Below are 15791 nucleotides of genomic sequence, written 5' to 3'. Positions count from 1 at the left end.
ATCATGTGTATAGATCTATATGGGACAGACACTCCCGCATCCTGACTGCTAGCTACAGTCCAAGCCGGTAAGGCCCATGGGTGACATAATGTCACCAACTCTACGCATGACCTGGAGGGTCATCAAGGATTCGATCGTCAATCAGCATGGTTACATACGAGTTCACATTCAACCCTTTTATTTACCTTTAGACTGAGCCAGGCATATTGTCCATTCAATACCCTCCTGGAGTTTGTGTTTTATTTACCTTTAGACTGAGCCAGGCGTATTGTCCATTCAATACCCTCCTGGAGTCTATGTTTTATTCACCTTTAGACTAAGCCAGGCGTATTTTCCATTCAATACCCTCCTGGGGTCTATGTCTCATTAACTTTATCCAGCAATATTACTGTTGAGGTATAATATTATTTTTCCCCTATTATTTTTACTTGTGATTTTTCTCACAATTCCTTTAAAGTAAAAACTATATTTTGATAATGAGAATATTTTTGGGGAAATTACTCCTTAAAACAAAAAACTTTCGGGTCTTGGTAGAAGACTGCTTTTGATAGAGATACTCCTTGGATTAAACATAGAACGATTGAGTCTTGGTAGAAGACTGCTTTTAATTTAGAAAATATAGGATTTTGTGGAAAGAGTTCTAACGCTCTGTAGATTCTAAACTACCATCTTTTCTGGGTTTATTTTGAAGAAAAACATGTATTTATACCAATGTCATTAAATACTTATGAACTCACCAGCATTTAAAAGATGTCGATACTCGCTTTCAAATAACTTGTATTCTCACGTCATCGATAGACAGGTACACTCTGGGAGCTTTTGTGAAGACAGCCTTGTACCGAGCTGCACTTTATGTTATTCTCTGTATTTTACTCTTTATGTTATCTTCAAATGTAACCTGTGTAAAAATTATCACTATCAATGCAATGATTGTTGTACTTTGATTACTATATTGCATATGTTGTGATTGACATGACGTCCTCCACCCCAGAACGTTTCCGCCGTTCCGGTTTTGGGGTGTGGCACTCGTCCCATCGGGCAACAGGCTCTCCCATTAGCCATCAGATCCGAGCTACGCATGCGATGACGATGCACTATGCCCAGCATAACTGGGGTGAGTACGCCCCGCGTAAATGGGGTTTTCAACCCCTATAAAAAGGGTGCTAGGGTTCCGGGCATAATTGCTCATTTTCTCTCCTTTTCTTGCGTTTTTACCCTGTTTTGCGTGCAAGGAATATCCTGAAGTCCTGGTTTTCATACCCAAGTCCCGAAGGAAGTTTTACGCTCCCGAGATTCCCGAGAATCCCGAGATATCCGCTTTCTCATGTCGAAGTTCTGCTCGGTTTTTCGTCTCGCCTTCTTCATTCTATCCAAGTGAGTTCATACCCATATAACTACGTTTTCAAATGTTTTTGTAAATACTTTTATATACTTTTAAAGGGGGGGGGGGGAATACAAGTACATACATGGTTATCCCCGTGTGAAAAACATCAATCTTTTGCTATATAAATATCAAACACTTTATTTATATTTTGAGTATAAATGTCCAATAATGTTATTACAAATGTTATATACATACCAGAACTTTACATACAATGTCGACACTAAACTAGGGTTTATCATACAAACGAATCACACATTTGGAAAAACTATAATAGGTATAGTTTACTAGATATTCATGAGATTTTACATACTATAAGTACTATATCAAGGAAATACTTTCATATACAAGAACAAATAGACTTTTCATACGTAAATCTATTTGATACTGAGTTTTGTGAGATATTCAAACTTCACGTACTTTCAAGTATGCAGTTAAAGCCCTGTATTATATACCATAATCTCTTGTAGGGAGAGCATGATACTTGTGTATATATCTATACGGGATTGACAATCCCGCACCTAAACTGTTAGCTACAGTTAGATCGGCAGGTCTGGGGTGACAAACGTCATAACATTCCAACGCCTAATGAACGTTGTTACAGGCAGTCTGGGTCAATAGCATGGTTATAAAACTCACATGGAGTATTAAAAACACGTTGATTTACGGGGTTATCAAATGCCTTAGTAATTTTATACATACATAAATCTACTATTCTAGGCATGAAAAACACTATTGCATTACAGTTTTGAAACTTTTAAACTACCACATGCTTGTGGAAAAATATTGGATTTCTAGAAGCAATCATTCAAAACAGTCGGATCTTGGTAGAAGACTACTTTTATACTAGTAAGAAATATGGGATTTTCTAGGAGTATTCAAACATCTACAAACAATTTCATTCAAAATTTATACAAACATTGACATTAAATACTTATGAACTCACCAGCTTAAATACTGATTTACTCTTTCAAATCTACTTGTATTTCTCAGGGATTCAGTAATATAGGTAAACTTCAGCTTTTGGAGAAGTGATGCTAAGGCGTCGGTTCAAAACTCATTTTGTCATCATATTGTAATTTGTTTTGAAACAAGTACCTTTCAACAATGTAACTTTTAAATTATATATATGATGGTTGTCTTTACTTTCTTTACTATGTATTCAACTGTTTCGATACTGCATGAAGTCGTCTGCCCTCGAACGATTCCGTCATTTTGGTTTGGGGGTGTGACAAAAGATATATGAGTTTTGGTTTACAACTCAGTTGTGCATTGATAATATGTAAACGCATCAGTAACTTGATGTTATAAAACATATTGTTGTGCGTGACTTTATAAGTAGATGGTACAAGTATATAAGTCAAAGTTTATATGTTCCTTTTGCCCTATCAGAAAAAGCGATATCTTTGGGCCCCTTGATGATTTGGTGTTGACATATAGTGTCGAGCCCAACCATGACTAAATTGATGTGTTCGATTAGTAGTTCTTTGTCATTACAAATCAGAAATTGGGAAACATAGTATTGGACAACGAGATTGATTATGTTCCATGTCTCAATTCTGAATGATATCTTGCAGAATGGAGGATTATATGATAACTTATCTTAGGACACATATCTGACTGGGTCAGAGTTCGACAGAGTTTTTTGGAACCTACAATTTGCTGATCGGTTTAGAAGTTATACTGGAAATTATAGTTATTAGACTTATCCAAGTGGGAGACTGTTGGATTAGGTGTTTAAGTCTGTAACCATAATTGATATAAACTTGAATTGATAGTAGTACTTTTCTTTTGGGTTGCCCTCAAACCTAACAACTAGACATTATGATTTTGGAGAGAGAGGTTAATTTATTATTTGAGTAATAAATTAAAATAATTGATTTATTAATATATTATGAAAATAATATATTATTTAATTAATAATTAATCAAAATTAGTTGGAATTAATTTTGCGATTAATTTGATTAATTAAAAGTGCATGGTCTATTTGGTTGTCTATTGGAAGTTAAGGAAAGAAGCCCAAAGACCTCACTGGATGAGGTGGACGAAAATTACGTGGGCAAACCCAATGAGTTTTTGTCCAAGCCCATTGGATGAGAGGAATGGGCTGCTTGTTCACCAAGCAAAGAGATTTAGGGTTTCCTCCTTAAACCCTAGTTTTGGGACTAAGCTATCTCATTTATATAAAGGGTCATAACCCTTCATAATTTCGTGCACTCCTCTCCTCCCATCCTCTTGCTTGTGTTGGGTGTGATTCCATCAGGGCATGCCAATTGTGGTGTTTGCTTCCAAAAGATCAAAATGTATGTTTTCTTCCTTCTTTCTAGAATTTCAAAAATACATAGGTTTCCTTAGGGTTTTTATTTGATGTTCATAGTTATAGATTCAATAAAGAAAATATAGATCTTTATTAAGGTTGCATGCACACTTAAGAGTTGAAGTTTATTTGTTTTGCATAAAACCCATAAGTTTGATCAATTGAGAAAAATAATCAAATTCTCACTTTTTTTTCTTAACAATTGAGGTTGTTAGTTTTTTCGTATTACCTCTCTTCTCAAACACTATTATCGCAAGAAAAAAAAAGCAATTGCAATAATCATTGATGCAACAAAATTTATATCCTCATGTCTTTTTATTTAAATCAATAACGTCATCAAACAAATTAATGTCTATTGTGAAAAGATCTTACTTATATACTATTAATATTGTTACAATATGATAAAATAAAAAGTCGTTAATAAATATTATTAAATTTTGGAACATAACAAGTCATTTAATTAAAGTTTATTAAAAATCCAATAAATTTTGGATTTAATTAAAGTTTATTAAACATCCAATATGCATAACTTATATCATATTAATTATTTAGTAATTATAAGACATACATTAAAAAATTTTCATAGGTGTTGTTTGGCTAAGCTTATTAGTGGTTTCACACCGTTATAAGCTAAAAAAATGTTTAGATAAAAATAATTTTTTTCGGTGCGGTGAGAAACTATTAATAAGTCATTTTTTCATAAGTTGTCTCCTTATAACGTATTAGCTTATAAGTTAATAAACTAATAAACTATAAATGAATAAGATATAAGTTTATTATTATTATTATTCAGGGCCGGTCCTGTAATATTGAAGACCTTGCGCGAATAATAAAATATGGGCCCTTATTTATATATATATATATATATATATATATATATATATATATATATATATATATATATATATATATATATATAATTGTTTTTCATTTAGTAAATTAATTTCCATAAGTTGCAATTTTAACCTTTCTAACTTTGATAAATTTACATTTGGTTCCATTTAATCAATTTAATAAAAAAAAATTTGTTTTTCTTAATAAAATTCATAACACTAACGCAAAAAAAAATTATTAAATTGATTAAATGAAACCAAATGTAAATTTATCAAAGTTAGAAAGGTTAACATTGCAACTTATGGAAATTAATTTACTAAACGAAAAACAATTATTAAATTTGAAGGGCCAAGAATGTAACTTCGTAGTTAAAAAAGATGTAAAATTGATATACGGGGGATCTAAGTAACGCCAAACAAAAAACATGTAGTACATAAACGAGCGCTTTGACCGGCTGAGCTAAGTAAGCTTTGTTTTCTTGATTGAACAAATTAATATAAATACATATATTAAGTAGAAATTTTTTGCTAAAATTCGGGCCCTATTTTTTCGGGACCCTGTGCGGCTGCACACTTTGCACACCCTTAGGGCCGGCCCTGTTATTATTATTATTATTATTATTATTATTATTATTATTATTATTATTATTATTATTTGCCAAACACCTCTTTTTAAATGTGTGAAATTAATTACTTGAAAATTGAAAGGTTTTTGAGTTTTCAAATGAATGAATGTGATACAAGTATATCACATATCGTTAATCATATTTATTTAAATGATCTTCTTTATAAGATTTAAAAAAGTTAGAATATTTATAAAAAAGAATAAACAAAGACATTTTATATAAGTATATTTCTTGTTATATTGTATAATGAATACCCATTACACATCCTTTACTAATATGTCCGATTTAATTGTTCAAATGTTCAAATCCTTACATTTGTCGATACATCTTGTTAGGCAACCTTTTAGGTCTCTCTCACCTGGAAAATTAAAATCAAAAGTTAAATCATAAAATTTGATAACAAACCGTACTAATAGCATTTACAACAAGTTTTGTCTAAATACTTTTTCAATTCAAAACTAATGATAATTATAAAAATGTATATTAGAAGAGTTATTTTTTATTTTATTTTATTTTTTGAAATCTAAGTTTTCTTTTAAGAAGCTTGCTATATATTTTTTCAATGATTTGATGAGTGTTATTAGTTTTTGGAAGAGTTTTTATTTTTTTTTAAATCTAAGTTTCCTTCTAAGAAGCTTGCTATTTATATTTTCAATGATTTGATGAGTGTTATTAGCTTTTAGCTTATTATAAATAAATAACTTCTATAAAAAATTAAAAAAGCAAATTGAAAACGTTTTTACAATGATAAAATTAAATTTTCTATTTCAAATTTTCTCATTAAAAAAAATGGTTAATCACGAAAACAACCTTATATATTGGGATTTTACAAGCTTTAACTTCAATTTCATTTTATTTTATCTGAAAAAACCCTTACATTTTTTTCTATTTTTCTGATTTAAGCCTTAAAATCTTTATTTTTTTGATTTATCCCTTACATTTTTTTTGTTGATTTAGCCTTTATATATATATATATATATATATATATATATATATATATATATATATATATATATATATATATATATATATATATATACTCAGATTAAACCTCAATTTATTTTATTTTTCTAAAAAAAAACCCTTACATCTTTGTTATCCTGAATATTTTTTACATCTAGTTCTATAATTTTATGACACATGCTTTCAACTTCATGATGGTTTGGAGTAAATCTAGAGAGGTTGTCATGTAAATCTATTGGTTAACGGTTATGTAACTTCATGCAATGATATGCAAAAGTTTCAACCCAAGATGCACAATGATCATCAATGTAATTAAAGGATATCTACATTGAATTAAAATACAATTTCTTTGGATTTACTCTAAAAAATCATGAAGATGGAAGCATCTATCATGAAATCATACAAACGAATGCAATAAAACTTTCAAGATAACAAAGACGTAATGATTATTTTAGAAAAAAAAAAACAAATAAAGTTGAGGTTTAATCCAAAAAAAAATAAAAATAAAAATTAAAGGCTAAATCGAAAAAAATAAAAATATAAAGGGTAAATCAAAAATTGTGTGTGTGTGTGTGTGTATATATATATATATATATATATATATATATATATATATATATATATATATATATATATAAGTTCATTTGATACCATGCTAATTTTGTGAGACATGGGGACGCGATCCTAACCATTTATCTTGGAGATCAAAAAAATTATAAATTGCAAAATAAAAGGAAAAATCCAAAAAAAAAATTTTAAAAATATTCTTTTTGTAATTTAATTTATCCAAAAAAAAATAATAAGAAAAAAAATATTTAATTAATTAAAAGAAATACCATTTTTACGAAATATAAGTGAAATATTCTAATAGAATATTACACTGTAAATAATCAAATCGAATTTTTAGAATGTTAGAATATTGTAATATTCTACTAAAATTTGTAGATATGTTAAAATATTCTAATATTCTACTTGAATTGTTAGATTTTTTAAAATATTTTAATATTCTATTAGAATTATTATTGAATATTTAAAGTTTAATATTGAACTCGAATATTCTAGCATTCTAAAAATTCAATTTGAATATTTACAGAATAATATTCTATTAGAATATTTGACATATATTTTGAAAAAAGAGGTTTTTTTTTTAATTTTTTGGATAAAATAAATGATGAAAATAATATTTTAAAAAAAGTTTCAAATTTTTATTTATTTTGCATTTTAAAAATATTTTTTTTAATCTCAAGTGAATTGTCCAATATATATATATATATATATATATATATATATATATATATATATATATATATATAAAATAAAAACAACTTTATGTGGGTGATACATAATTTAACGTTAAATACTGCAATAATTATTAGTAATTGAAAACAAAATTAAATTATTTAAAATAGTTATTGCAATATTTCCCTTCAAAATATTTATTAAAAAAAAAAGATCTTTGATTTTGCGAACTCGAAGTCCCTGCATGAGGAATTGAGGATGCGAAATTGCGAATGTGATGGCGTACGTTCCTACTCGATGTGAGAATTACAAAATGTTATTTGTTGAAGGGCCTTTATTGAAATCTATTTTTAATGTTTAATTAATACTTAAAAGGTTAGTCATTCTTAGACTTTTTCAATAAATTTCGTTGTTAAAAAAAAAAAAGTTAAAGGCGAAAATATTACTAGCTACTTACCTGATTATGTTACTAATGGTAAGCAAGTTTTATTGTTGTTTATCTACACTATTATAATTTTTTAAACGTAGTACCCGTAAGCTAATAATACTTAAGAAATGACTCAATTTTTGACGTGGCAAAACTCAAAAGAGATTCGTCATGGAAAATCGATTGGGACAGTTTAATTAAATAGTAACTAATTTGAATTTTGTACTTCATTATATCGATGTTATTACATTGGCAAAAATGATATTTGATTTTTGAGAAGTTTGAATTATCAAACATTCAATAAAAAAATATTGTGTTTTTAAACGAAAAAAACTTCATGACCTATCATATGAAGCTTTTAATTATTTAATCACATTGTTTTAAAGTTGGAAACCTACATAACTGATTTTAAATTTAAAAAAATATGGAAGAATTAAAAACTACGTTGATGCTTAAACTTTTTAAGGGTTTTTTTTTACTGGCTAATGTAAAATAAGTTAATAACAACAAAATTGATTAAATATGTAACAAGTAATACATTATTCATCTATTTATTTTCATACTAGTTTATAATCTGTGGAAACCACAATTACAAAATAAATAAATTTTTCATAATAAAAATTCATAAATTATTTATCAATTACTTTGAATAAATCATTAATTATGAGATATACAAAAATTTTAAAGTTATTATAACTTCAAATTTAGCATATAATTAGAAAATGTAAATTTGAATTTTGAAGTGTTTGCCTAATATATATCTTTGACATTTGACATAATATTAATAAATAGTTGTATTATAGTGACACATGTTAAATGTATATTAAAATTATTCATTTATTAGAATAGGAAGATATATACTTTACATTTTTAAGTCAAAAAAACTTTAAAAAAACAGACAAAATTAAAAATATGGCCCTTGTTGTAAAAAATTTATAGTTTTGATCCAAAAAAATATTTATCAGTATATTAGGGGTTTAATTTTGGATTTTTTAATGATTTTGGTCCTTATACATTTAACCCTACTTTTATGTCCTTGTAATTTATTTTTTCTATTTGTTTGATTGTTCTAATACTTTGATTACTTAAATTTATATTTTTTAACATAAAATAATATATAAATAACCAAACTCCTCTCCCATCTTTATCATAACACTAAAGAGGAAAAAACCCTTTCATCACCCGCTCCACCTTCCATCATCGACGTCCGGAACAACCGTTGTTAACTGTTGTTTTCACACGGAAAAACATGTTCGATTGAGTTCATCCGGTTCACCACCACCACCTTTGTCATAGATCTTGTCTGCCACAACCGTCATTCTCACCGGATCAAGCTAAATATCTAGACCGGGAAGGCTATGACCAGTACCATCAAAAGGGCAACGAAGGGCATCACATGGGTTTTATTTGCCTTTCTTTCTTTCTCTTCTACTAGTACGAACGCTATATTCGTGCCCAAACGAAGCTACGGTTTTCCGACTGCGACACGAGAGTTTTTTGTTGGATCTTTCTCTATGTTCTACTAGTACAACGGCGACACTAGGGTTTTCCGTCTCTAGTTTCAAAGGGGGGATTGATTTCTAGAACCATTTTCGACTTTTGGATTTTGAGGGGAGACGATTCGTGGTTGTTGGAAATGACACGTGAAAATAAATTAGATGGTTGCTTGCAAGGGTACAGGTGGTCAACGTTTTGAATAGAGTATTAGAAACAATTAGATTAGTATATAATAGAGGGTACTAAAGTGTAATAGTTAGCTATATATATATATATATATATATATATATATATATATATATATATATATATATATATATATATATAAATATATGGACCTATGTAACCCTATTATCGACACAATAAAAAAATGACAATACACAATTCGACTCCTTATGGTATCAGATTTGAAGGTTCCCTGTTACCTACTCTACGCAAAAAACAACTAGGGTTTACTACAAAGGCCAACATGGAACAACTTTCTCGTCTATTTTCTTCAATAATTATCGCTCATGGCTCCCATTGCTGCTTCACTACTGATGAAAATAAGACCCACAGTTCTTACAGGTTTCCGTCTAATCTCATAACAACTAATTATGTCTACTGGAAGGCCATGAACTATCCTTTCCTACTTGCTCACAAGTTTTTTTTTTATTGTGGACAACATAATTTTGTGTCCACCAAGAGATTTACCATCGACCGGTGCATTTGCTTCTGATCCAAAACCTGAACCACGAGCAAAACCAAACTACTCAATCTGGATCGCCAATGATGCAGATGTTCATATGGTGATTACATCCACCATTTCTGAATCAGACTTTCGTCATGTTCAAGGTACAACTTCTCATGCACTTTGGTCTTCTCTTGAACGTGCTTTTGCACCACAATCATCTTCTACAAAATATACATGAAAAACTCAACTTCTGATAATAGAGATGAAAGGAGACAAAACAATTGATGGATCTTAACGATATGCAATAAGATTCTAATGCCTTAGCTGCTATTGGTGCCCTTATACCGGATAAAGATCTCATTACGCTTGCTCTCTCGAGTTTCCGAGATGAATATAATGGCCTCAAGTCCACCATCACTGCCTGACAATGTCCAACAGCCTTTAGTGAGTTTGCATGCTTTGCTCAGTGATCATGATTTTATGCTTGCAAAAACCCCGATATCCCTTTGTTCAAGCATTCCACACCACTCAAGAACCTGTCAAACCTACTAATGACCTGGTTGCTTCTTTCATTGCACAACTGGCTTCCTTTGGTCTTCCCATACAATAAACTCATCATCAAATCCATCATCTTCCACCTCACAAGTCTTCTACACCTCTTGAAAGCCTTCCAACTAGAACCATGGTAAGTGAGGTCATAGAGGATCTTATCATGGAAACAATAATCGTGGACAGGGTGACAATAAGCCTCCAACCAAAACATCATCTTTGTAACCTGCATTCGATGTGGCATTGGTCATTTACCATCCAATGCCTTAATCGTGACCCCTCCACCATATACAACTAACCCGCAAAAAAAATTTGTTGACAGCACACCATCCATGGCATCCACCTCCATAACTTGGTTTTTTCCAGACACGGGCACCAACAACCAAGGTTGTAGAACTCGTTACTCGGTACATGTTCGGCCGACTACCGAGTAGCAAGTACTCGGTAATTCATGAAGAAATATTTTTAGGGAAATGATATATGTCAAAATTATAAGTTGATTGGAATATATAACAAAATTAGATAAATGTGAATACACAAAAATTAAAAAAACACATCATTATCTCACTTCGTGAATAATTACTTAAAATCAAAGATATATATGTAGAAATAATCACATGTGTATATGTTAAATAAACCATTAAGTATATTTTACATATTAATCACCGAGTTGACAGAGTTTTACAACACTACTCAGTTTAGTAAGGGGCCAATCAGGGAGTACTCGAGATTCTCTAACTCGCCTCGGTTAGGGGATGAGTAACAAGTACTCAGAGGAGTAATCTGACAACTCGGTGAGTTTTAAAACACTGCCAACAGCAATGTCACATCAGATTTAGCAAGCATGGATGACCCTCGTGCCTATCATGGTCACAATAACCTCTAAGTTGATGGTAAGGGACTCCCTATTCTTCACATTGGTTCCTATCAAATTCATTCTCCAAATAAAACATTTCATCTTTCTAATCTTCTTCATGTACCAACCATCACAAAGCACTTACTTTCTGTTCAACAATTTTTTCTTGATAATAATGTTTACTTTGAATTTCACTCATGTTTTTTTGTTTTCAAGGACGATTTTGCTCACAACAATCTTCTCATGGGCCCTAGTGAGAATTGTCTCTATTCGCTACCTCTACCCCTGCTTCATTCTGTTCGTCACATAACATTCTCTGCAACTCGAGCATCCTCTACAACTTAGCATAGGCGTCTCTGGCATCCTCATCACTCTCTTTTTTAGTTTATGTTTTCTAGTTTTTTACTACCTATTACAAATAAGACTTTGCCAAGTTTTTGTTCATCATGTCAACTAAGAAAGTCATCAAAACTTTCTTTACATGTTTCTTCTTTTCGAAGTTCTAATGTATTAGATTTACTTTATCGTGATGCTTAGGGTCCTGCTCCGGTTCTTTCATATGATGGTCATCGTTATTTTATGTTATGTGTTGATCAACATACTCGTTATATGTGGCTTTTTCCTATGTTTCAAAAATTAAATGTTTAAAATATCTTTAAAATTTTTCACTACAATGGAAAGACAATTTTCTATAAAAAAAAGTGCAGACAGAGTGGAGAGGTGAATTTCATTACACCTCTTTCTTTCTTACATCCCTCAATATTATTCACCAATGATCATGACCTAACACCAGCTCACAAAACGGCTTCGTTGAACATCAAAACTGACATGTCGTCAAAACTGACCTTAAATTGATGGCCCAGCCTAGCACTCCTCAACATTTCTGTTACTTTGCTTTTGAGACCATTGTCTATCTCATAAATCGTAAGCCATCTCGCACATCCAACAAGCAGTCTCCATTCCAAAATATTTTTAAACTCTCAACTGACTAATCGTTTCCATGAGTTTTTGACTGCCCCTGCTTTCCTCATCTTCGCCCATACACCCTTCATGGGATGGACTTTCATTCCACTCCTTGTATTTTCCTTAGGTATAGCCCATTTCACCATGGTTATAGATGTCCTTCATCTCTCATCCGACCGACTCTACATACCCTATCATGTCCGCTTCAATGAGCCAACCTTCCCTCTCATCACAATCCCTACATCTCCTTCTCCACATATAGCTCCACCTTCTATTCCGTCTACAACACATACTCCTCAACCTGATCTAGTTACTCCATCATCAACATCGATGCCTCGTCCTCATCCTTCTAATCTTCACTAAAACCCAAAGCAATGTGTCCTTTTCCAACTAATCGCTCATCAAACCATGGCCTCTATTCTTAAACGCACTTCCTTTACTATTGCCAACAAATCTCCAGAATGGCACAAAGCAATGGAAGAAGAATACTATACCTTGATAAAAAAACACATGGTCTTTGGTACCTCCGGTACCTAATACTAAAATTATTGATTGTATAAGGGTTTATAGGTTGAAGCGTGACAAGGATGGCACCATCACTCGCTACAAGGCGAGGTTCGTTGAAAAAGGTTTTCACCAACAATCGAGTGTGGCTTACCACAACACCTTCAGTCCCGTGATCAGGTCTATCACAATTCGTGTGGTTCTTTCACTTTCCATTAACACAAAAATGGTTCCTCTGACATCATCATTACAGGTAATAACAAAATGTGTTTATCCACTATCTTATTTTCTGGGTATCGAAGTAGTCACTTGAGGCTCTGACATTATTCTCTCTCAGCGGAAGTACATTCTTGAATTTCTATAGAAAGTTGGTCTTTCCAAATCCAAACCCACCCCTTCTCCCATGACCACCACCAACCCTTCATCGACTAATGATATCCCCCTTTTCTCGGATCTTATGAGCTATCGGCAGGTTATGTGTGCTCTTAAGTATGTCACTCTCCCCCGACCAGATATTGCATATGCAGTAAGAAATGTGTGTTAATTTATGCATGCCCTCATGGAGAATCATTGGTTTGCTATCAAACAGATTCTTCGTTATCTACATGGCATGATTGATCATGGTATGCTCATTCGACACATGTTCGGTACCTAATTACAAGCCTTTAGTAATTCCTATTGGAAGGGTTTCACCGTTTCTTCATCTTCCTTGACTGCCTTTTCTGATGCCGATTGGATTGGTTTCCTAGATGATTGTTGATCCACGGGGGGGTTTGTTATCTATCTCAATTTAAACTTGATTTCATGGACAACATGAAAACAACGCACCATTTCTCGATCCTCCACATAATCTGAGTACAAATCCCTTGCTAGCATGAACTCACTTGGCTTTAAGCCTTACTGTAAGAACTTGGCGTTACCACTTCTTTAGCGCCTGTTTTATGTTGTGATAATCTTGGATCAACTTATCTTTTAGCCCACCCAGTATTTCATGCTCATACAAAACATGTAGAGGTTAAGTTTCACTTTTTTGGGGAAAAACTTGCAAATGGTGATCTTAAAGTTTAGCTTATATCAACAAACGATTAGATTGCTAGCATCTTCACACAGCCGTTGGCAACTCTGAGGTTTCTATTCTTGAGGTCCAAGCTATAGGTTGTCTGTCCTTAACATGAGGGGGCGTATTAGACACAATTAGATTAGTATAGACTATAATGTACTAAAGTGTAATAGTTAGCTATATATATATATATATATATATATATATATATATATATATATATATATATATATATATATATATATATATATATATATATATATATATATATATATATATATATATATATATATATATATATATATATATATATATATATAGACCTATGTAACCCTGTTATTGACAAAATCAGAATTCACAATACACAATTCGGCTCTTATGGAGGGTAAATGGTGTCAATGTTGGACACCGATGGTGACAAAGGGGTTGATAGACGTCGATGGCGGAAAAGGGGGTGATAGATAGGAAAACCTTTGGTTCTTAGAGTGAATTATGTGTGACTTTTACATGAGATAAAGGTAGAAGGGAAGGGATAACATGAGTGGGGGGTGAGATTTTTCATTTTCATTTTTAGTTAGAATAATAAGAAAATAATTAAAAGAAATTATAAAAGTGCATATTCGTCATTTCAGGTATGGTATGGACCAGAACCAGAAACAATGCCAACCATATGGACCAAAACCACATAACGTATCCAATATTGGATCACTGATGGAACAACAATTTTTTTAGACCAAAACCATATATTTTTTACAATCATATGGACATTTTTGCAATTTTATCTATATAATAGACAAATTACATGAATGGTCCCTGTAGTTTGGTATATCCTATGGGTCTAGTCACTAGCTTTTTTTATTCGGATTGTTTTTATGATTTAGCTATGTTTCAATTTTAGTTTCTAAACAACATAAAATACTATTATACCTTTATTGATTACTAGTTTATAGCATTGAGAACCACTGTTACCAAATTAATTAAATTTTCATTGTAAAAAATCTCAAAATTATTAATCAATTATTTTAAATAAATTATTAATTAAGATATATTTTTTAGTTATATAAAATTATAATCATTGATTTAAATTAATATGTGAAATTATATCACCTTATAATATGTATTAATTTTATTTTAATTTTTATTCTAAGGTTATTAATTTAATGTAGTTAGAGTAGGAAAATTAAAATTTGAACTTTGAAATTAAGAATCAATAGGTTGACAAGTGACATGACATTAATTAGAAGACCTAATAGGATGACACGTGACAAAAGGAAAATAAAATTATTCTTTTATTAGAATATAGAGATTTAACCTCTTTTGTTCATTCTTTACTTATTAAAAAATTAGTTAATAAATATAGGTCCCATCCACCCCCTTTATCCCTCCTCATCATGCCTATCTTTTTTTTTTCCTTTTTTTGGAATGGGAAATTTCCTAACAAGGGTTTCCGAGCTAGTTTTCGTACACCGACTAATCCTCCACTAGAAACATGAGGCTTTGCCTCATGCCCTAGAGTCAATGCAGATGAAACTTCCATGGCCACAAGGGCTTAATAGTTCCAGGATTTGAACATGGGTCAATAGGTTATCCACCATATCTTCTACATGCCTTACCAAGTCACCACAACTATTTGTAAAAGGAATCTACACACCAGTCACCAGCACCACCACCATCGAATATGAAACTTTTGGTATCCTCTCTCACATACACCCTCGAAATTTTCTTACCCTCTTAATAGAAATAGGCCCCACCATACACTCTTTATGTCTTCCCCTATTACCCTCATGCTTATTTCTCATTGACACCCTTGCCGCTGCCGAAAACTCCCCTTACTAGCATTGGAAACCACCCCTCTCTAAAACTGAAACCCACCATTTTACATGACAATCGAAACAACACAAAC

The 15791-nt window shown here is 31.4% G+C and overlaps 1 protein-coding gene across 1 annotated transcript in view; it reads right to left on the bottom strand.

The window, feature by feature from the left end:
* Nucleotides 1-5383: 5383 nt before the first annotated feature.
* Nucleotides 5384-15791, bottom strand: part of LOC128133079 (uncharacterized) — a 14767-nt gene continuing 4359 nt past the window's right edge. The window contains exon 2 of the mRNA XM_052770088.1: nt 5384-5515. Coding sequence (XP_052626048.1) covers nt 5451-5515 — 65 coding nt within the window. The 3' untranslated portion in view covers nt 5384-5450. The remainder of the gene's footprint in view (nt 5516-15791) is intronic.

This window comes from Lactuca sativa, chromosome 3 (genome assembly GCF_002870075.4).
Source record: "Lactuca sativa cultivar Salinas chromosome 3, Lsat_Salinas_v11, whole genome shotgun sequence".
Classification (NCBI taxonomy): Eukaryota; Viridiplantae; Streptophyta; class Magnoliopsida; order Asterales; family Asteraceae; genus Lactuca; species Lactuca sativa.
This window is presented reverse-complemented; position numbering and strand designations above follow the sequence as displayed.